At 46.9% G+C, this 23,950-nt stretch overlaps 1 protein-coding gene across 1 annotated transcript in view; it reads right to left on the bottom strand.

The window, feature by feature from the left end:
* The window catches only part of LOC132394836 (E3 ubiquitin-protein ligase TRIM39-like), a 29,607-nt gene extending 18,264 nt beyond the window's left edge, over positions 1 to 11,343 (bottom strand). Inside the window, exons 1-2 of the mRNA XM_059971241.1 lie at positions 11,310 to 11,343; positions 8,546 to 8,578 (exon numbers count right to left, since the gene is read on the bottom strand). Coding sequence (XP_059827224.1) covers positions 8,546 to 8,578; positions 11,310 to 11,343 — 67 coding nt within the window. The remainder of the gene's footprint in view (positions 1 to 8,545; positions 8,579 to 11,309) is intronic.
* Positions 11,344 to 23,950: the final 12,607 nt, after the last annotated feature.

Raw genomic sequence — 23,950 nt, forward strand, 5'->3', positions numbered from 1 at the left:
AGGTGGAATGCCGGAGGTGAGGGAGGAGTGTGCTAGGTGAAGGGGGAGTATGGGAGGTGAGGGTTGGAGTGTTGAGATGAGGGGAAGTTTGGGAAGTGAGGGGGAGTGTGGCAGGAGAGGGGCAGAGGGGAGGAAAGGAAGAGTGAGGGAGTTGAAGGGTGAGTGTGGGAGATGAGTGGTGGGTGTGGGAGCTGAGGGAGGGGTGTGGTATTTGAGGGTGTGTGGGAGGTGAGGGGCAGTGTGGGATGTGATGAAGTGTGTGCGAGGTGAGGGGGTGCCGGAGGTGAGGGTGGAGTGGTGGGAGATGAGGTGGAAATGGGGGAGGTGAGGGGGAGTGGGGGAATTGAGGAGTAGGGTGGGGTTTGAGGAGTGATTTGGGGAGGAGAGGGTGAGTGTATGAGATGAGTGTTGAGTGGGGGAGGTGAATGGGGAGTGGGGGATGTGAGGGGCGAGTGTGGGATGTGAGGGGGAGTGAGGGAAGTGAGGGGAGTGTGGTAGGTGGAGTGCTGGATGTGAGGGAGATTGGGGGTGGTGAGGGAGAGTCGGGAATTTGAGCGGGAGTGCCGGAGGTGAGGCTGGAGTGGGTGGAGATGAGGTGGGAATGGGGGAGGTGAGGGGGTTGGGTGGAAGGTGATGGGGACTGTGGGCGGTGAGAGAGGAGAGTGGGGGTGAGAGGGTGTGTGGGAGTTGAGAGGGAGTAGAGAGAGGGAAAGGGGAGGTGAGGGAGAGTGCGGGAGGTGAGGGGGAGTGCCGGTGGAGAGGGAGGATTGTGCTAGGTGAAGGGGGAGTCTGGGGGGAGAGGGGTTGAGTGTCGAGATGAGGGGGAGTGGTGTTGAGGGGGTGTATGGAGGTGCGGGGTGTGTGTGGAAGGTGGGGTGGAGTGTGGGAGGTGAGGGGTGGGTTTGGGAGCTGAGGGAGGGGTGTGGTATTTGAGGGTGAGTAGGGAGGTGAGGTGGAGTGTGGGGGTTGAGGGGTGAGTGCCAGAGTTGAGGGGAGTGCCGGAGGTGAGAGGGGAATGTGCTTGGTGAGAGGGGTGTACGGGATGTGAGGGGGAGTGTGGGAGGTGAGGGGGAGTTTGGGAGGTGATGGGGGAGTGTGGCAGGTGAGGGAGGAGTGGGGGGAGGTGAGTGGTAATGTGGGAGGTGAGCAGGGATTGTGCAAGGTGAGGGGGAGAGGGGAGGTAAGGGGGATTGAGGGCAGTGAGGGGTGAGTGAGGGAGTTGAGGGGTAAGTGTGGGAGGTGAGGGGTGGGTTTGGGAGCTGAGGGAGGGGTGTGGTACTTGAGGGTGAGTAGGGAGGTGAGGTGGAGTGTGGGGGTTGAGGGGTGAGTGCCAGAGGAGAGGGAGAGTGCTGGAGGTGAGGGAGGAGTGTGCTAGGTGAAGGGGGATTATGGGAGGTGAGAGGTGGAGTGTTGAGATGAGGGGGAGTGGAGGGGGTGTGTGGAAGGTGAGAGGGGAGTGTAGGAGGAGTGTGGTAGTTCAGGGTGAGTGTGGGAGGTGAGGGGGGAGTGTCGAGGTGAAGAAGAGTGTGGGAGGTGAGGGGGAGTGCTGGAGGTGAGAGAGGAGTGTGGGAGGTGAGGGAGGAGTGTGGGAGGCGAGGGGGAGTATTGGAGATGAGGGGGAGTGAGGGAGGTGAGAACAGAGTGTGCTAGGTGAAGGGGAGTATGGGAGGTGAGGGGTGGATTGTCGAGATGAGGGGGAGTGGGGGAGTTGAGGGTCTGAGGTGAGTGATTAGTGTGTAAGGTGAGGGGGTGTGGTGGAGGTGAGGGGGAGTGTGGGAGGTGAGGGGAAGTTTGGGAGTGGAGGGGAAGTTTGGGAGTTGAGGGGGAGTGTGGCAGGAGAGGGGCAGATGGGAGGAAAGGAAGAGTGAGGGAGTTGAAGGGTGAGTGTGGGAGGTGAGTGGTGGGTGTGGGAGCTGAGGGAGGGGTGTGGTATTTGAGGGTGTGTGGGAGGTGAGGGGCAGTGTGGGATGTGATGGTGTGTGAGGTGAGGGGGAGTGCTGGAGGTGGGGGAAGTGCCTGAGTTGAGGGTGGTGAGAGGGGAACGTCCTAGCTGAGAGGGGCATATGGGAGGTGAGGGGTGGACTGTTAAAATGAGGGGCAGTGTGGAGGTGAGTGGTGTGTGTGGAAGGTGAGGGGGAATGTGGGAGGTGTGCGGCGAGTATGGGGTGAGGGAAGGGTATGTGAGGGGAACGGTGGGAGGTGGAATTTGAGGGGTGAGTGGTTAAGGTGAGAGGGAGTTGGGGATGTGAGGGGGAGTGTGGGAGGTGAGGGGCAGTGTGGGTAGTGGGGTAATGTGGGAGGTAAGGGGGAGTGTAGCATGTGAGGGGGAGTTTGGGAGGTGAGAGGGAGTGTGGGATGTGGGGGGAGTGTGGCAGGTGAGGGAGGGGAGGTAAGTGGGAGTGAGGGAGATGAGGGGTGAGTGGGGGAGGTATGAGGGAGTGTGGGAGGTGAGGGGTGAGTAGGTAAGTTATAGGGAGTGTGGGACGTGAGGGGGAGTGTGGGAGTTGAGGGGGAGTAGGGGAGAGAGGGAAAGTGGAGGTGAGGGAGAGTGTGGAATGTGAGGGGGAGCACTGGAGGAGAAGGAAGTGTGCCGGAGGTGAGTGGGGAGTATGGGAGGTGAGGGGTAGTGTCGAGTTGAGGAAGAGTGTGGTAGTTGAGGTTCAGTGTGGGTGGTGAGGGGTTAATGTGAGTTGTGAGGGGGAGTGTGGGAGGTGAGGGCGAGTGTGACAGGTGAGGGAGGAGTGGAGGAGGTGAGGGGGCATAGGGAAGAGAGGGAAAGTGGAGGTGAGGGAGAGTTGGGAGGTGGGGGGAGTGCCGGAGGTGAGGGAGGAGTGTGCTAGGTGAACGGGGAGCATGGGAGATGAGGGGTGGAGTGTCGAGATGAGGGGGAGTGGGGGAGTTGAGGGGTGAGTGTGGGATGTGAGGGTGTGTGTGGCAGGTGAGGGGGAGTGCCGGAGGTGAGGGAGGAGTGGGGAAGGTGAGGGGGAGTGTGGGATGTTAGGGGGAGTGTGGGAGATGAGGGGGAGTAGGGGAGAGAGGGAAAGGGGAGGAGAGGGAGAGTGCCGGGAGGTGTGTGCTAGGTGAGGGCAGAGTATGAGAAGTGAGGGGTGGAGTGTTGAGGTGTGGCTGAGTGGGGGTGTTGAGGGGTGACTGTGGGAGGTGAGGGAGAGTGGGGGATGTGAGCGGGAGCTTGGGAGGTGAGGGGGAGTGCCGGAGGTGAGGGAGGATGGCCGGAGTTGAGGGAGTAGTTTGCTAGGTGAAGGTGGAGTATGGGAGGAGAGGGGTGGAGTGTCGAGCTGGGGGTGCAGTGGGGGAGTTAATGGGGTATGTGGAGGTGATGAGTGAGTGTGGGAGGTGAGAGAGGGGTGTGGGAGATGAGGGAGGGGTGGGGAGATGAGAGTGAGTGTGGGAGGTTGAGGGGGTGTGTGGGATGTGAGGGGGTAGGGGAGGTTTGGAAGGGAGTGTGGGAGTAGAGGGGGAGAGGGGTAAGTGAGGGTCGTGGGGGAGATGAGGGTGTAGGGGAGGTGAAGGGGGAGTATGGGAGATGAGGGGGAGTGGGGGAGTGTCAAGATGAGGGGGGAGGGGGGAGTTGAGTGGGTGTGTGCAGGTGCAGGGTGAGTGTGGGACATGAGGGGGGAGTGTGGACGGTGAATGGAAGCGTTGGAGGTGAGGTGGAGCGGGGAGGTGAGGGGGAGAGTGGGGGTTGGGGGGTGAGTTGCAGAGGTGAGGGGTGAGCGGGAATTGTGGGAGGGGAGGTTTGGGGGAACGAGGGAGGTGAGGGGTGAGTGTGGCAGTTGAGGGTGAGTGTGGGAGGTGAAGGGGAGTGCGGGATGTGATGGGGAGTGTGCGAGGTGCGGGGAAGTGACAGAGGTGAATGGGAGCAGTGTAGGTGAGGGGGATTGTGGGGGTTGAGGGGTGAGTTGGGGTGGGGGAGTGTAGGAGGTGAGGTCGGAGTGCTGGACATGAGGGAGGAGTGAGAGAGGTGAGGGAGGAGTGAAGGATGTGAGAGGGGAGTGTGCTAAGTGAGGGGGGAGTATGGGAGTTGAGGGGTGGAGTGTCGAGGTAAGGGGGAGTGGGGGATTTGAGGAAGTGTGTGGAGGTAAGGGAGGAGTGTGGGAGGTGTGGGAAGTGAGGTAGGGGTGTGGGAGGTGAGGGGTGTGTGGTGAGGGGGAAATGTGGTTGAGGGGGGAATGTAGGAGGTGAGGATAAGCAGGTGAGCTTAAGGGGAGTGTGGGGGTGAGGGGTGGGTGTTGGCGGTGAGTGGGAGTGTGGGGTGTGGGGGTGGGTGTTGGCGGTGAGTGGGAGTGTGGGGTGTGGGGGTGGGTGTTGGCGGTGAGTGGGAGTGTGGGGTGTGATAGCGGAGTATGCGAGGTGAGGGGGGAATATGGGAGGTGTGGGGGGAGTGTTGGAGGTGAAGTGATGTGTAAGGGATGAAGGGTGAGTGGGGGAGGTGAGGAGGGAGTGTGGGGTGTGAGGGGGAGTGGGGGGATGTGAGGGGGTAGTGGGGGAGTTGAGAGGGAGTGTGGGAGCTGAGCGGGGAGTGGCTGAGTTGAGGTAGGAGTGCGGGATGTGAGGGGAGGCGGAGGTGAGGGGGAGTTGCGGACGTGAGGGTGGAGTGTGGGATGGGGAGTGGGGGAAGTGAGGGAGTGTGGGAGGTGTGGGAGCATGGGAGGTGAGGCGGAGTGGGGAGGTGAGGCGGTCAGGGGGTGTGGCATAGTTGAGGGGGATGTGTGTGAGGTGAGGAGAGAGTGGGGATGTGAGGGGGAGTGAGGGATGTGAGGGGGAGTGGGGGAGCTGAGTTGGGGAGGTGAGGGGTGAGTGGAGAGATGAGGGGAGAGTAGTGAGATATAACAATTACAGCACGGAAACAGGCCATCTCAGCCATTCTAGTCCGTGCCAACGCTTACACTCACCTAGTCCCACTGGTCCACACTCAGCACATAACCCTCCATTCCTTTCCTGTCCATATACCTATCCAATTTTACTTTAAATGACAATACCGAACCTGCCTCTACCACTTCTGCTGGAAGCTCATTCCACAAGGCCACCACTCTGAGTAAAGAAATACCCCCTCGTGTTACCCTTAAACTTTTGCCCCCTAACTCTCAAATCATGCCCTCTTGTTTGAATCTCCCCTACTCTCAATGGAAAAAGCCTATCCACGTCAACTCTATCTATCCCCCTCATAATTTTAAATACCTCTATCAAGTCCCCCCTCAACATTCTATGCTCCAAAGAATAAAGACCTAACTTGTTCAACCTTTCCCTGTAACTTAGGTGCTGAAACCCAGGTAACATTCTAGTAAATCTTCTCTGTACTCTCTCTATTTTGTTCTCTCTAAATTATCTTTCATATAATTTTGTGACCAGAACTGTACACAATACTCCAAATCTGGCCTTACCAATGCCTTGTACAATTTTAACATTACATCCCAACTCCTAGACTCAATGCTCTGATTTATAAAGGCCAGCATACCAAAAGCTTTCTTCACCACCCTATCCACATGAGATTTCACCTTCAGGGAACTATGCATCATTATTCCTAGATCACTCTGTTCGACTGCATTCTTCAATGCCCTACCATTTACCATGTATGTCCTATTTGGATTATTCCTACCAAAATGTAGCACCTCACACTTATCAGCATTAAACTCCATCTGCCATCATTCAGCCCATTCTTCTTACTGGCCTAAATCTCTCTGCAAGCTTTGAAAACCTATTTCATTATCCACAACGCACCTACCTTAGTATCATCTGCATACTTTCTAATCCAATTTACCACCCCTTCATCCAGATCATTAAAGAATATGACAAACAACATTGGACCCAGTACAGGTCCCTGAGGCACACCACTAGTCACCGGCCTCCAACCTGACAAACAGTTATCCACCACTACTCTCTGGCATCTCCCATCCAGTCACTGTTGAATCCATTTTACTACTTCAATATTAATATCTAATGACTGAACCTTCCTAACTAACCTTACGTGCGGAACCTTGTCAAAGGCCTTACTGAAGTCCACATAGACAACATCCACTGCTTTACCCTCGTCAACTTTCCTCGTAACCTCTTCAAAAAATTCAATGATTTGTCAAACATGAACTTCCACGCACAAATCCATGCTGACTGTTCCTAATCAAACCCTGTCTATCCAGATAATTAAATATACCATCTCTAAGAATACTTTCCATTAATTTACCCACCACTGACGTCAAACTGACAGGCCTATAATTGCTAGTTTTACTCTCGGAACCCTTTTTAAACAATGGAACCGCATGAGCAAAACGCCAATCCTCCAGCGCCAGCCCCGTTTCTAATGACATCTGAAATATTTCTGTCAGAGCCTCTGCTACCATGGCGCTCTCAAACTTTTAACCTTTCCTTTCAACCTAACAGGAACATAAAGATTCTGTACCCTCAAAATTTCACCTTTAAATGACCTCCATTTCTCCGTTACATCCTTCCCATAAAACAAATTGTCCCAATTATTTATGGTTATATATATTGCAATACTTCCTCACTATTCTTGGTGGCGCGGCTGTAACGAAACCCAATTCCCCTCGGGGTCAATAAAGTATGTCTGTCTGTCTGTCTGTAAGTCCTTTTGCATCTCCTCAAAGTTAGCCTTTCTCCAATCAAAAATCTCAACCCTGGGTCCAGTCCTATCCTTCTCCATAATTATACTGAAACTAATGGTATTGTGATCACTGGACCTGAAGTGCTCCCCAACACATACGTCTGTCACCTGACCTATCTCATTCCCTAACAGGAGATCCAACACTGCCCCTTCTCTCGTCAGTACCTCTATGTATTGCTGCAAAGAACTATCCTGCAGACATTTTACAAACTCCAAACCATCCATCCCTTTTACAGATTGGGCTTCCCAGTCCATGTGTGGAAAATTAAAATCTCCCACAATCACAACCTTGTGCTTACTACAAATATCTGCTATCTCCTTACAAATTTGCTCCTCCAATTCTCGCTCCCCATTAGGTGGTCTATAATACACCCCTATAAGTGTTACTACACCTTTCCCATTCTTCAATTTCACCCAAATAGTCTCCCTAGACAAGCCCTCTAATCTATCCTGCCGAAGCACCGTTGTAATATTTTCTCAGACAAGCAATGCATCACCTCCCCCTCTTGTCCCTCCGATTCTATCACACCTGAAGCAACGAAATCCAGGAATATTTAGTTGCCAATCACACCCCTCCTGCAACCATGTTTCACTAATAGCTACAACATCATATTTCCAGGTATCAATCCATGCTCTAAGCTCATCTACCTTTCTTACAATGCTCCTAGCATTAAAATAAATGCATTTAAGAAACTCTCCACCTCTTCCTCTCTGTTCATCCCTAACGATGTGATCAACTTTATAATCTCTTTCTTCCTTCTCCCCTACATCTTCGGTCTGAGCACTCCCCTTCTCTATCACCTGCCTATCCTCCCTCACACACTGTCTACTAGCTTTCTCTATTTGTGAACTAACCTCCTCTCCCCTAGTCTCTTCAAATTGATTCCCACCCCCAACCATTCTAGTTTAAAGTCTCCCCAGTAGCCTTAGCAAACCTATGATGATTTGATGAGGGGGAAGTGGGGGAGGTGAGAGGTGTGTGGTAGTTGAGGGTGAGTGTGGGATGTGAGGGGGGTGTGGGAGGTGAAGGAGAGTGTGAGAGGAGAGGGGGAGTGGGGGAAGTGAGGGTGGAGTTGGGGAGGTGAGTCGGAGTGTGGGAGGTGAGGGAAGAGTGCAGGAGGTGAGGGGGAGGGGGAGTTGAGTGGAGTAGGGGAGGTGAGGGTGTGTGTGGGAGGTGAGGGTGTGAGAGGTATTATTCAGACCTTCAGGACTGTCGGACTGCAGAACTCGGGTGCAGACACAGGGTGAGTGTGGGCTGGGATCAGCAACTTCTGACCCTGTAATATTCCAGCCTGTGTCAGAGTGGTGATTGATCTTCGGTGCAGAAATACAAACCCAGTTCTGGGAATTTGCCAGCATGTTCTCGAGGTTGGTGTGAAGCACCCAAAGCACAAGGGCTTGGAAAATTCCACTCAGAGCATATCATTCACACAACGAGGATTAGTTCACACAACAAACAATGAGTGGAGGAAATCAGTGAGCAGCATCTCTGGGGTGGGGGGCGGGCTGGTGGTGAAGTGAAATTTTGACAATTTTGGTCAAAATCCTGCATCAGTCTTTATGAAGGCTTTAAACTGAAAACATCCAGTCTTAATGCAGCTTTACGCCAAATATGAAAGTCCTTTGCTCACCAACCATCACTCCCACTGACAGATTATGTTTAACCCACTGTTCCCAGAGAAGACTGTTCACTCCAAATCTGAAATCTCTTGTATTTGATCAAGATTATTTTAAGGAGCCTTGGTTGTAAAATACAGGGAATTCGTTTATTATTCTTAATATACAAATCTCTAAACAGAGCAATGTCATGAAAGACTTAAATAATTCATCCTCACAGAAGAAAATGTTTTTATTAAATAAAACGGCTATTTCTTGTAGTTTCTGAATATTTCAATATTGAACTCTTACCAGATTCTACGATGGATTTCTGAAGTTCCAGCTCTGAAAAGACAGACCAGTGGTATATTAGAACAACAACAAATTTTCAGGACAATGATTTTGCTTCAGATGCTGGAGAACTGAAAGAATGGGGAACACTCAGGGGGTCAGGCAGCTGTGGAGACGATAAATGACAACACAAAAACCATGACCAACAGTTGCTGTAGGAAAACATGAACACAGTGATCATGGTTTGAAGTGGTTACACTCAGTGTTGAATTTGAAATGCTGTGAGCTACCAGCTGTATATGGTGCTCACAGTGTGACCTCTTCTGCATTCGTGAGACCCGATGTAGGTTGGGGGACTGTCTTGTTGGCACCATCACTCCACCTGCATCAGGCAGGATTTCCCAGTGACCAACCATTTTAATGCCGATCCCCATTCCCATTCCGACATATTGAGCCTCTTCTCCTGGCACAATGAGGCCACTCTTGTGTTGGAGAAGCAACACCTGATATTAGTTTCCAACCTGATGGCATGAATATCAATTTCTCCCCCACCCAACTTCTCCCTTCTTCCATTTCCCATTCTGACCCCCTCCTTAACCCCTCTCTTCTCCTAACCTGCCTATCACCTCCCTCTGATGCCCTCCCTCCACTATTTTTCTATTCCCCATTCTGACTCCCCTCTGACCCCTTCTAGATAGATAGATACTTTATTGATGCCAAATGAAGTTACAGATATTAGAATAAAAAATGTAACCTTAAACAGTCTAACAGGAGGGGTCATCACTTCCCCTCTAGAGATTGACTCATTATCGAGCCTAATCGCTGAGGGTAAGAATGACTTCATCCAGTGATTTTTAGACAAGCGCAGTTGTCTTAGTTTATTACTAAATATGATCCTCTGTTCAGTCTAGGTGACATGCAGAGGGTGAGAAACATTGCCCATATTTTCCGTCGGGTCCTTTGTTCTGCAACAGCCTCCAGTGTGTACAGTTTGACTCCTTTTACAGAGCCAGCCTGTCTAATCGGTTTATTGAGCCTGTTGGCATCTCCAGTGTTGATGCCATTGCCCCAGCACACCACCACATTGAAGACTGTATCGGTGACAACAGATTGGTAGAACATGAGAAAGAGAGGCCTGCAGACTCCAAAGGACCTCAGTCTCCTCAGAAAGTAGAGGAAACTCTGATCCTCCTTGTACACAGCTTCAGTGTTGGTGCTCCATTCAAGGCTGTCATCCAGGTGTACCCCCAGGTACTTGTTGGTCCTCACCTCATTCACGTTCTCACCATCAATCATCAGGGAGCAGTGCAGGATCAGTCTTCCTAAAGTCCATCACCATCTCCTTTGCCTTCCTGATGTTGAGCTGAAGGTGATTCAGCTTGCACCATTTGATAAATTCCAAGACCTGAAGGCAGATGAGCAGGTTAGGCCATTCAGCCCATTGAGTCTGCTCCACTATCCAGGACTGCTGATCTCTGATCCCACCCAACCCCATGCACCTGACACTCCCCATATCCTTTGATGCCCTGACCGATCAGGAAACGTTCAACTTCTGCCCGAAATAAACTCACTGACTTGGCCTCCACCACAGTCTGTGGCTGAGCATTCCACAGATCCACTACTCTCTGGCTAAAAAAAAATTCTCCTCACCTCTGTTCTAAAAGGTCACCCCTCAATTTTGAGGTTGTGCCCTCTAGTTCTGGATATTTCCACCACAGAAAACTGACCCCTGAGGAATACCACTAGTCACTGGTAGCCAACCAGAAAAGGCCCCTTTTATTCCCACTCACTGCCTCCTGCCTTCCACCAGTTCCTCTCCATGCCAGTATCTTTCCTGTGAAATCCATAGGATTTTATTTGCTAAGCAGCCTCATGTCTGGCACCTTATCAAATGCCTTCTGAAAATCCAAGTAAATCACATCCACTGTCTCTCCTTTGTCCACACTACTTGGTACTTCCTCGAGGAACTCCAACAGATTGGTCAGGCAAGATTTCCCGTTACAGAAACCATGCTGACTTTGACTTATTTTATCATTAGTCTCCAAGTACCCCACAACCTCATCCTTAATAATAGACTCCAACAGTTTAGCAACCAGTGAGATTCGGCTAACTAGCCTATAATTTCCTTTCTTTTGCCTTCCTCTCTTCTTAAAGAGTGGAGTGATATTTGCAAATTCCAGTCCTCCAGACCCATGACAAACATCCTCCACCAAGGCCCTGTATTCATCCTCCCAGCCTCTCTTTATACACTATTGCTAAGTTGTCAGATAATTTTCTACAGATGAAATGACTGTGTTGTATTTAAAGCCTGGGGTATACAGGGTAAACAGCAAGGGAGCCAATACCATTGCCTGTGGGGCCCCAGTGCTGCTTCTAGTCATGTCTGACACACAGCTGTGAAGCCACAAAAACTGTGGTCTGCCAGTCAGGTAGTCCATTATCCAGGATACAATGGAATTGCCAACCTGTATTGAACGGTGCTTTTCCTCAGCAATGAGGGCTGTATGGTATCCTTACAGTGCTTCTCTCCGCACATGCCTATCACCTCCCTCTGATGCTTTCCCTCTTCTCTTTTTCCATTCCCCATTCTGACTTCCCTCCTACCACTTCTCCTCCACTGCCTATCAGGTCCCTTCTCCTTCTCTCTCTCCCCTGATCCATTCTCCTCTCCAATAAAGATTCCTTCTGCTTCAAAACTTTACTTTTCAAATCTATCATCCCCCATCTTCACAATTCAATTCTCTCCCTCATCCACCACTCTTTTCCTTCAGCTGCCTTCACCTACCAGCCTCTGGATTGTACTCCACCCCTCCACCCATGTTCTCGCTGGCTTCTTCACCCTTCCTTTCCAATCAAGGGTCTTGGTCTGAGACGTTGACTGTTTATTTCTTTCCACAGATGCTGAGTTCCACCAGCACTTTTTGTGCTTCACTGCTTAAAAGATGAAGCTCTGTCCTTCAGCCCCTGATCAGCCTCTTTAGACCATTGTAGGGCAAAGTGAGTGGGGAGCTCACAGGGTTCGGATACGTGATGAAAATGCATATTTTAAAATTTGGTTTGAGCTATTAAACAAAGTTATCGTATAAACTGTGCCCAGTCTCACCACTGCAGAGGAGCCTAAACATCGGGAACCAAGTTACCGGAAGCAGGTGAATCAGTGACCAGTTGATCCTCCGGGCACGTCACCATGCCGACACAGGAGATGCAACATCAGGCAGTTTCCTTCCTTACTTCCCATCTCTATGGCTACAAGTATTCTTTCCAGAGACAACATTCACTGCTGGAATGTCAGACCCTGCTGGGAAATGTGGATTTTACATGATTTCTCCAGAAAATGCTCTGGCTTTTCATCGAAATTTCAGAGGGAAACTGGGAGATGTTCCAGTGGATTTCCAGGCCTGTAGCTCACAATATTGCAGAAACATACATTTTATGCGTCTGTTTTGTTTCACATTCCAATAAATCACAGTGGAGTTAGCAGCAATTACAACACAAATGGTGACGACCAGTGGCAGGACCCAGTCAGGAACAGCAGGGAAGAGATCGTCTGTAGAATAAAGATCAGTGAATCAGACAATGAAAAAATCTGCAATGCACCCCAGCGGGATTAGTTCGGTAAACATAGAAACATAGAAAATAGGTGCAGGAGTAGGCCTTTCGGCCCTTCGAGCCTGCACCGCCATTCAGTATGATCATGGCTGATCATCCAACTCAGAACCCTGTACCTGCTTTCTCTCCATACCTCCGATCCCTTTAGCCACAAGGGCCATATCGAACTTCCTCTTAAATATAGCCAATGAACTGGCCTCAACTGTTTCCTGTGGCAGAGAATTCCACAGATTCACCACTCTCTGTGTGAAGAAGTTTTTCCTCATCTCGGTCCTAAAAGGCTTTCCCTTTATCCTTAAACTGTGACCACTCATTCTGGATTTCCCCAACATCGGAAACAATCTTCCTGCATCCAGCCTATCCAATCCCTTCAGAATTGTATACGTTTCAATAAGGTCCCACCCTCAATCTTCTGAATTCCAGTGAGTATAAGCCTAGTCAATCCAGTCTTTCTTCATATGAAAGTCCTGCCATCCCAGGAATCAATCTGGTGAACCTTCTTCTTACTCCATGAGGTGGAAAGTCCACAACTGCCCGAGCAGCCTCCTCCTGTCACATCAATAGGTGTTTACTGGAACAACCAGAAATGGCTGCAATGGACTGTTATAATGGAGGCTCTGAGACTTCATCACTCTCACTGATGTTTAATTGTAGAGATATACAGCCCAGAAACAGGTCCATCAGCCCAACTGGTCCATGATGAACAACATGCCCCATCCAAACTAGTCCCTTTTGCCAGGGTTTAGCCCAGATCCTTCTAAACCTTCCTTGTCCATGTGCCCGACAGATTGTCCATTCAAAGCTTTAATGTTCCATGCACAAGTCCATGTAAGCACCAGCTCAAAAAACACACAGACTTGCAGCAACATCACAGGCTATATAGTCACAGAGGTAGCACTCACAATGAAAACATAAATTATACATAATTTTTACAGGAAATAACACAATCAGAATGAAAAAATAAACAAAGTCTGTTGTAGTGCAAAGTGATCAAGGTTGTCATAGTGTTGTCATACTGAGTTAGCGACTAGAGTTTTGTGAGTTAGTTCATGAACTGAACAGTTTCTATTCCTGAACCTGGTTGTGTGGGGACTTCAGGCTTCTGTAGCTTCTGCCTAATGGTCACTGCAAGGAGATGTCATGGCTGAATGGTGAAACTCTTTAATAATGGAATTGCCTTCTAGAGGCAGCACCTCCTGTAAATACTACCAATGGTGGGGAGGGATTTGCCCCTGATGTATTGGGCTGAGTCCACTTCTCTCTGCAGCTTCTTACATTCCCGGGCATTCAGATTGCCAGACCAGATCATGATACGACCAGCCAGAATACTGAGTATTGTTACAATTGTTATTATTGTACTTGTCTCAACCACCTCCCCTGGCAGCTTATTCCACATAGCAACTTCAGTGAAAAAGAGGTTGCTGCTCATGTTACTGCTAAATTCCCCCCCCCCCCCCCCGACCTTAAAACTATGCCGTTACAGCAGAAGATAGTGGAGAGTTTGTGGAGACAAATGCTGGAAAGACCTCGGACAAAGTTAGGAATCCAAAGGTTGAGCATGGTGTGACCTGTGTTTGAGCCACAAATATGTCAATGCAAGAAGTGTCATAGGAAAGGTGGATAATAGTACTGAAGGTCAGGTAGCTGGTTTACGGACAGAGGCAATGTGCAATGAGGAGAGGCTGCTGATAGGACAAAATTGCAGTCAACAGGATGAGTTGTAATGTAAAAGGTGGACAAAATCAACAAGGGTGAACACAGGACTGACACAGTATACGGAATAAGGTAGATGAACTTGCAGCACAGTTACAGATTGGCAGGTAGGATGTTGGAGCCATCACTGAATCATGGCTGAAAGATTATAGCTGGGATCATAATGTCTGAGGATACACTTTGTATTGAAAGGACAGGCAGGAAAGCAGCATTGCTCTGTTGGTAGAAACTGATATCATCATTCGGCAGAGATGAAATAGGGTCAGAAGGTGATGAATCATCGTGGACAGAGCTAAGGAACTGCAAGGGTAAAAAGACCCTGAGAGGAGTTGTGTACAGACCCCCAGACAGCAGTAAGGATATGGCCTACAAATTACTATGGAAGAAAGAAAATGCATATCACAAGGACAATATTACAATAGTCATGGGGGACTTCAGTATGCAGGTAGATTGAGAAAATCAGGCGGGTGTGGGATTCCTGGAGGGGGAATTTCTAGAATGCCTACGAGGTAGCTTTTCAGAACAGCTTGTTGAGCTCAAAAGAGAATCAGATATTTCAGATTGGGTGTTGTGCAATGAACCGGAATTGATTAGAGAGCTTAATGTAAAAGAACCCTTGGGGGTTGATCACTGAAATTTGAGAAGGAAAAACTCAAGTCAGATGTATCAGTATTTCAGTGGAATAAAGGGAATTACAGGGGAATGAAAGAGGAGTTGGCCAGAATTGATTGGAAAAGAACACTGGCAGTGATGACAGCAGTCAGCAAAGCCTGGAATTTCCGGAAGCAGTTCAGAAGCACGGGATATATACATCCCAAAGAGGAAGAGGTTTTCTAAAGGAACGATGACACAACCGTGGCTAACATGATAAGTCAAATCCAAAGAGAGCATATAATAGAGCAAAAGTTAGTGGGAAATTAAAGTATTGAAAAGCTTTTAAAAACCAACAGAAGGCAACTAAAAAAGTCACTAAGGGAAAGATGGAATACAAAAGCAAGAGAGCCAATAATATTAAAGTGGATATCAAAAGTTTCTTCAGATACATAAAGTGTAAAAGAGAGGTAAGAATGGATATCGGACCACTCAAAAATGATGCCAGAGAGATAGTAATGGGGGACAACAGAACGGCGGAGGAACTGAAGAAGTATTTTGCATCCGTCTTCACTGTGGAAGACAGTAGCAGTATGGTTGAAGTTCCAAGTGTCAGGGGTCATGATGTTGGTGAAGTTACCATAGCAGGAGGGAAAGTTCATGGGAAACTGAAAGGACTGAAGGTAGATAAGTCACTGAACCAGACAGTGTACACCCTGGAGATCTGAAAGAGGTGGCTGAAGAGATCATGGAGGCATTAATCATGATATTTCAAGAATCACCAGATTCTACAATGGATACAAAAGACTAGAAAATTGCAAATGTTACTCCACCCTTAAGAAGGGAGGGAGGCAGAAGAAAGGAAACTATAGGCCAGTTAGTCTGACTGCAGTGGTAGGGAAGATGTTGGTTGATTTTTAAGGATGAGGTCTCAGGGCACTTTGAGGCAAATAATATAATAGGCTGTAATCAGCATGGTTTTCTCAAGGGAAAATCTTTCCTGAGGAATCTATTGGAATTCTTTGAATAAACAACAAGCTGTAAAGACAAAGGAGAATCTGTTGGTGTTGTGTCCTTGGATTTTCAGAAGGCCTTTGACAAGGTGCCACACAAGGCTGCTTAACAAGCTACGAGCCCAGGAATGATTCTAATATGGATAAGGGAGCGGCTGATTGGCAGGAGGCAAAGAGTGGGAATAAAGGGGGGCTTTTCTGGTTATCTGCTGGTGACTGGTGTTGTTCCACAGAGGTCTGTGTTGGGACTGATTCTTTCTACGTTATATGTCAATGATTTTGATGATGGAGTTGATGGCTCTGTTGCAAAGTTTGCAGATGATATGAAGATAGGTAGGGGGCGGGTAGTTTTGAGGAAGTAGAGAGGCTACAGTACGACTGAAAGGTTTGGAAAATGGGCAAAAAAATGGCAGATGGAGTACATTGCCGGGTAGTGTATGGTCATTCATTTTGGTAGAAGAAATGAAAGGGTTGACTATTTTCTAAATGGAGAGAAAATACAAAATCAAAACTGAGGCACAATGGGACCAGAGAGTCCTTGTGCAGGATTCCTGGACGTTTAAATTGAAGGTTGAGTCTGTGGTGAGGAAGGCAAATGCAATGCACTTATTTCAAAAGGACAAGAATATAAAAGCAAGGATATAACGTTTAGACTTTATAAAGCAGTGGTCAGGCCTCATTTGGAGTATTGTGAGCAGTTTTGGGCCCTACATCTTAGAAAGGATGTGCTGATACTGCAGAGGGTTCAAAAGAGGTTCACAAAAACAATTCCAGGATTGAATAGCTTGTCATACGAAGAGAGTTTGATGGTTCAGTGCCTGTATTCACTGGAATTCAGAAGAATGAGGGGTGACCTCAATGAAATCAATCAAATGGTGGAAGGCTTGATAGAGTGGATATAGAGAGGATGCTTCCCATGGTGGGAGAGTGTAAGACCAGAGGACACAGCCTCAGAATGGAGAGGCATCCTTGTAGAACAGTGATGAGGAGGAATTTCCTTAGCCAGTGAGTGGTGAATCTGTGGAATTCTTTGCCACAGGCAGTTGTGGAGGGCAAGTCTTTATGTATATTTAAAGCAGAAATTGATGGATTGTTGATTGGTCAGGGCACAGGGAGAAGGCAGAAGATTGGGACTGAGAGGAAAATTGGATCAGCCATGATAAAATGGTGAAGCAGACTCGTTGGGCCAAATGGCCTAATTCTGCTCCGATATCTTATGGTCTGATGGTTTCTCTAACCCGGGGGAAAAGACTGTGAATTCATCCTCTCTATGTTCATCATGATTTTACACATCTCTACAAGATCACTGGTTCCTGGTGTTATAACCAGGGCAGTTGGTGGAGATAAGCTCCCACAATCTACTTAATATTCCCAATGGAGTGCATCTCAAATAGCCCCTGACAATCAAGTCCACCTCCTGCCCTTCCAGTGTGGCTCAGCTACTAAGCATGGTGGAACCGTTTCTACTGACAGGAGAAGGGCCAAAAGCAGGAACTGGCATCTGAAAACAAGTCACTCTGAACAGATGGGGCTCATCAGCTGTGGTTAGCAGATCATCTAGCAGACGGAAAATCCTAACCTCAATCCTCTGCTGTCTTGTGACTGTTCCCAGTCATGGGGATGGCTTTGGGAGTAAACCCTGAGGAAAGACCCGGAGTTGGAGTCCTACAATACCACTGATGCTAAACTGTGTTGGTTTCTGCTGTTCCTTTTGATATGTCCGCTGTTTGGAGAGAGGGAGAGATATGGCCGGAGTTGGGGACGTCGTAAGCGGTTTGCGAGGAAGCGGAACCAAGGCGAATGGGCAGGAGTCCGTGCCAGGAGAAAAGTAAGCCCCAGCCAGCCGGCTCTCCCGTCCATTCTGCTCTCCAATGTCTGTTTGCTGAGAGAATTGGCCCTGCAGTCCTTGGAGTCGCCTGATGCCGGTAGCCGAAGGTGGGGCCGTCATAAGTGGTGTGTGAGGAAGCAGAAACAAGGCGAGTGGGCAGGAATCCATACCAGGAAAAAAGCAGGCCCTAGCCATCCGGCTCTCCCGTCCATTCTGCTCTCCAATGGACATTAAATTGCACTACATCTGTGGCAACGAAATACTCAGCGGGAGTACAGAAATGGACGGAATCCTGGACACCGCCATTCGGCTGTTTATTTATGTAACAGACTTTCCCCCAAGCCATTGGACTACTAACCTACTGCCCTCTGCTGTGCCTATTGTCTTGTTTATTATTTATTGTAATACCTGCACTGTTTTGTGCACGTTATGCAGTCCTGGTTAGGTCTGTAGTCTAGTGTAGTTTCTCTGTTGGTTTATGTAGTTTAGTGTAGTTTTTGTATTGTTTCATGTAGCACCATGGTCCTGAAAAACGTTGTCTTGTTTTTACTGTGTACAGTACCAGCAGTTATGGTCGAAATGACAATAAAAAGTGACTGGACTTGTCTTGACTTGCCCTGACTTGTGTACCAGTTTATATGATATGTAAACAGCTCAGATGCAATATCCATGTTTGACCCCAACCAATGGAAGGGGCTCATAAGATCAGTTCTCAGTCTCATATGCTCCAAGGAATAAAGTCCGAGACTGTGCAACCTCTCCCCATTACTCAGTCCCTCTCGTCCCAGCAAGATCCTTGTAAATATTTCTGAACTCTTTCCAGTAGCGGGGTGACCAAAACAGAACAGGCCAGTGTGCTAAAAGCTCCCTTTATCAACCCGTGTAGCTGTGACTCCACTTTCTGGGAACCATGTACTTGGACTCCAAGGTCCATCTATCCCCCAACATTCCACTGCGCCCTGTTGTTCACTGTGTACCACCGCCCTTGATCTGACAATAGCTAGCACTTATCAGAATTAAGTTCATTCTGATGTACATCAGCCCACTTATTCAGCAGATACATATCCTTCAGTAATTTTCGATAAACTTTTTCTCTGTCCACCATACCCCAGTTACAGCTGGACAACAAAGATTTTGCTTCCTGAATACTTTTGGGTGTATCTTACGGATTTTGAGTTGCTGATCATGAAATCCACCATGAAATTTCCCTATCATGTACATTTTCTTGAAATCATCTATATTTGTTATTTCAATTCATAAATCATCAGAATAACTGATGCCAAGATTAATGAAGGCATTTTTGATGGTCCACAAATAAAACAGGTCATCAATGTCAGGCAATTTGAAGAATTTTTAGCGGGACTGGAGAAAGTCACATGGTAGGCATCCAAGGATGTTGTTAAACATTTTCTGGCAACTGCAGAGCACCAAACGACATGCAGCTCGTTGACAACATGAGTCAAGCATACAAAACCATGAAGAGCAACATGTCACTAAAGATTCGTTTTCTGATTCCCATTTAGAATGCTTCCCTGTAAATCTTGGTGCTGTCAGTGATGAGTATGGTGAAAGGTTTCACCAGGATATTGCGGTCATGGAGAAAGAGTATCAGGGCAACTGGATTCTGTCAATGCTAGTGATAATTCTTAGACACTTAAGTGAGAAGCTTCAGACACTGAATATAAATGAAAGTTATCAACAAAAAAATTAGCATAGTTGAACTTTTGCAAAGAGTCAGCACCATCATGCAAATAAATGCATTATTGTCAATAAAAGTTAATTTCCTGATTCTCCAAATTCCTGTCTGATGCAAGTCTGAAATCATATTTGTGTTCAGCATTATGTGGTCTATCATACACAAACAAATATCTGATGAAGCAACACTTTCATAACAATTTGCTGTCCAGTGTTATTTTCATGTCATCTGCAAACTTACTTCTTTTTAATTCTCATGAAATAGCACTAATAGGCTGAGCACTGTATCGTAGGAAAGGTGGATGACAGACCACACAACAAGCCGAGGGATTTAAAGCAACAAATTTGTAAAGAGATTGCAGACTGCTGCAAGAAACACACGGTAGTAGTATTTGGTGATTTTAACTTTCAACATATTGACTAGGAATCCCATACTCTCACAGGACTGGATGGGATAGGGTTTGTCCAATGTGTTCAGAAAAGTTTCCTTCATCCGTATGTCGGAGTCCCAATGACAGAGTGTGTGATACTGGATCTGCTATTCGGGAATGAGACAGAGTGGGTGATAGAAGCTTATGTAGGGGAGCAGTTTACATCCAGTGACCACAATGCTATTAGTTTCAAAGTGAATATGTAAAAATATAGATCTGTTCCATGGGTTGAGATTCTAAATTGGAGAAAGGCCAATTTCATGTCATCAGAAATGATCTGGCAAGTGTGGATTGGGACAGGCTGTTTTCTGGCAAAGGTGTACTTTTAAAGTGGAGACTTTCAAAACCAAATTTTGAGAGTAATAAAAGGTAAAGGTAACAGGTGTATGGAACCTCAGTTTTCAAGAGATATTGAGGCCCTGGTTAAGAGAGGAAAGGAGGTGCATAGCTGATGCACCATCAATAACTCTCCGAGATGCGAGGCGAGATATAGGCTTTTATTGGCTGGAAGAAAGAACAAGCAGCAATTGACCACCATACTACATCCTGGAGACTGAGGGCAGGGCCCAGGCTCCAATTGCCTTTATACCAAATTTTGAGAGTAATAAAAGGTAAAGGTAACAGGTGTATGGAACCCAGTTTTCAAGAGATATTGAGGCCCTGGTTAAGAGAGAAAAGGAGCTGCATAGCAGGTATAGGAAGGAAAAAACATATGAGGTGCTTATGAAGGACAAAATGCAAGAAAATACTTACAAAATAAATCAGGAAGGCTAAAGGAAAGCATGAAGTTGCTCTAGCAGACAACGTGAAGGAGGTTTCTACAGATACGTTGTGTAAAATGACTGCTCGGCATAAAATTGGTCCTCTGGAAGATCAGAATGTTAGGTAATCCAAGTGTGGAAACAAAACACATGGGGGAAATCTTAAATTAATTCTTTGCATTTGTATTTACTCAGGAGATGGATGCAAAGTCTTTAGAATTAAGACAAAGCAGCATCAACTTCATGGACCATGTGCAGGTTACAGAGGAGGAGGTGTTTGCTACCCTGACGCTAATCAGGGTGGATAAATTCCTTGGGCCTGACGAGGTGTTCCCTCAGACCCTAGAAGAGGTGTGCAGAAATTGCTGGGATCCCAGCAGAGATATTTAAACCATCCTTTGCAAAAGGAGTGGTACCAGATGATTGGAGAAAAGCTAAAGTTGTTCTGTTGTATAAAACAGGCTCTGAACATAAATAAGGAAATTATAGACCAGTGAGTCTGACATTAGTTGTGGGAAAGTTATTGGAAGATATTGTAAGGGACCAGATATATAAGTACAGTGCCTTTAAAAAGTATTCACACCCCCCAGAAGATTTTATATTTTATTGTTTTACAGTATTGAATCAGAGTTGGTTTAATTTGACATTTTTGACACTGATCAACAGGAAAAGTCTTTTCTGTGTCAACTTGAAAGTAGATCACTACAAAATGTTCAAAGTTAATTACAATTATAAAACAGAATAATTGATTGCGTAAGTATTCACCCCGTTTCATATGACACACCACATCATTACTGGTGCAGCAGATTAACTTTAGAAGTTACATACAGTCGGCCTTCTTTATCCGAGAGGGATTGGTTCCGGGACCCCTCGCAGATACCAAAAATCGCGGATGCTCAAGACCCTTATTCAACCTGTATCAATGAGGTGGACCTTAGGACCCAGCGGAACCCTAGACTTTATTTAACTTGTCTTAGTGCAGTGACATTAGGACCTGGCGATGGGCTCTGAATCTGCAGTGTTTTTGTTCACGAAAATAATCACGATCACGATTGAAAATAAAGTGGAAATAATAAGCGATCAGAAAGAGGTGAAACGCCATCGAACATTGGAAAAGTGTTAGGCTACGTCAGTCAATGATCGAAACAATTTTAAAGGATAAAGTGAGAAAAGCTCTGCCCCGATGAAAGCTACAATTATTACTGAGCAATGCAGTGGTTTAATTATTGGGTTTTGGGTTTTTTATCCTCCACATCAACCCGGCACAGTGGAGAGCGCAGCTGGGAGTGATCTGTTACTGGATCAGCCGGCGCTGAAGCATACGTTTTAAGCGTTTTATATTCATAGAAAGGTAAAATATATACTATAGATGAAGACAAACGTTTGACTAACCGACGCTAAATAATACCGGATGTACCTGTTCTGACTTACTTAGTAAGAGAATTTCTGATTTTTTTCGATCCCGGTCCATAATAACTCACACACATCCTCTGGTATACTTTAAATCATTTCTAGATTACTTATAATATCTAATACAATGTAAATGCTATGTAAAATAGCTGTTATACTGTATTGTTTAGGGAATAATGACAAGAAAAAAAGTCTGTACTTTCTGGAACAAGAAGTGCTGGAAGAGCACTTCCGGGTTTTCTCGATTCGCAGTTGGTTGAATTCGTGGATGCGGAATTCACGGATAAGGAGGGCCGACTGTAATTAGTTAAATGGAAATCTGTTTTTGGAGACCTGTATGTTGTCGAGGTGTTTCGATGGACTGTAGTAAAAATACACCTGTACCTGGGACCAACTGCTGGTGTCAGTATCCTGGCAAAAACTACACCATGAAGACAAAAGAACACGCCAAGCAACTCTGCAAAAAGGTTATTGAAAAGCTCAAGTCAGGAGATGGATTCAAGAAAATTTCCAAGTCACTGAATATCCCTTGGAGTACAGTTAAGTCAATTATCATGAAATGGAAAGAATATGGCACAGCTGTAAATCTGCCGTCCTCAATGTTGCAACAACAAAGGAGCTGGTTTTGATCTACAGGAGGAATGGAGACAGGCCAGCTCCTATTGACATCAATGGATCTGCGTTTGCGAGGGTGAACAGCACATCACGTGGTCTGTACATTCTGGCTGTGTGGTGAAAAAAGCACAACAGCACATCTTTTACCTCAGATGGTTGAAGAAGTTTGGTATGGGCCCCCAAATCCTAAGAATTTTCTACAGGGGCACAACTGAGAGCATCCTGACTGGCTGCATCACTGCCTGGTATGGAAACTGTACCTCCCTCAATCACAGGACTCTGCAGCCCAGCACATCTGTAGATGTGACTTCCCACTATTCAGGATACTTACAAAGACAGATGTGTAAAAAGAGTCTGAAGGACCTTTGGGGATCATCACCCCAACCACAAGCTGTTCCAGCTGCTACCATCCAGGAAACAGTACCGCTGCATAAAAGCCAGGACCAACAGTCCCCAGGACAGCCTCTTCCACCTGACTATCAGACTGCTTAGTTCATGCTGATACAATTGCATTTCTATGTTATATTGACTGTCCTGTTGTACATACTATTTATTATAAATTACTATAAATTGCACATTGCACATTCAGTCAGAGACGTAACGTAAAGATTTCTAGTCCTCATGTATATGAAGAATGTAAGTAATAACATTAATTAAATTCAGTTCAGTTCAAAACCTCAATGACCGTGCAAGAAGAGGACTTGTGAGGGAGTCCACCAAGAGACCTATGACAACTCTGGAGGAGTTACAAGCTTCACTAGCTGAGATGGGACAGACTGTGCATACAACAACTGTTGCCTGGGTGCCTCACCAGTCGTAGCTTTATGGGACAGTGGCAAATTGAAAGCCACTGTTGAAAAAAACTCACATGAAATCTCATCTAGAATTTGCCGGAAGGCATGTGAGCGACCCTGAAGTCAGGTGGAAGAAGGTTCTGTGCTCTGATGAAAACAAAATTGAGCTTTTTGGCTATCAGACTAAACACACCATACCTCCCGTGAGGCATGGTGGTGGCTGCATCATGCCGTGGGGATGCTTCATTGCAGTGGGCACAGGAAGGCTTGTGAAGGTTGAGGGTAAAATGAATGAAGCAAAATACAAGGAAATCCTGGAAGAAAATCTGATGCAGTCTGCAACAGAACTGTGACTTGGGAGATTTGTTTTTCACTAAGACAATGACACCAAGCATGAAACCAAAGCTACTCAAGAATAGCTTAAAACCGTTAATGTCCTAAAGTGGCCAAGTCAGAGTCTAGACTGCAATTGGGAATTTGTGGCTGAACTTGAAAATGGCTGTTCACTGATAATCACCATGCTTTCTGACAGAGCTTGAGGAGTTTTGAAGGGGGAGAGTAATTGTGCAATCAGTTGTTTTGTAATAATTGAAATATATTCCAATAAATTTGTCGAAATTTGGCTTCACTTTACATGATTGTTGATTTTGTTGTTGATCAGTGTCAAAAAAGCCACTTATAGACACTGTATTTGGATAGACATAGACAGATGAAGGATAGAATGGCTTCATGCGTGATCAGGCATGTCTAACCAATCTTATTGAGTTGTTCAAGACCATGTGGACTTTAGTAAGGTATTTGACAAGGGCCCACATGGGAGGCTGGTCAGGAAGGTTCAGTCGCTCGGCATTCAGGATGAGGTAGTAAATTGGATTAGATGTTGGCTTTATGGGAGAAGCCAGAGAGTGGTAGCAGAGTGTTGTCTCTCTGACTGGAGGCCGGTGACTAGTGAGGTGCCACAGGATC

Source organism: Hypanus sabinus, chromosome 5 (assembly GCF_030144855.1).
Source record: "Hypanus sabinus isolate sHypSab1 chromosome 5, sHypSab1.hap1, whole genome shotgun sequence".
NCBI lineage: Eukaryota > Metazoa > Chordata > Chondrichthyes > Myliobatiformes > Dasyatidae > Hypanus > Hypanus sabinus.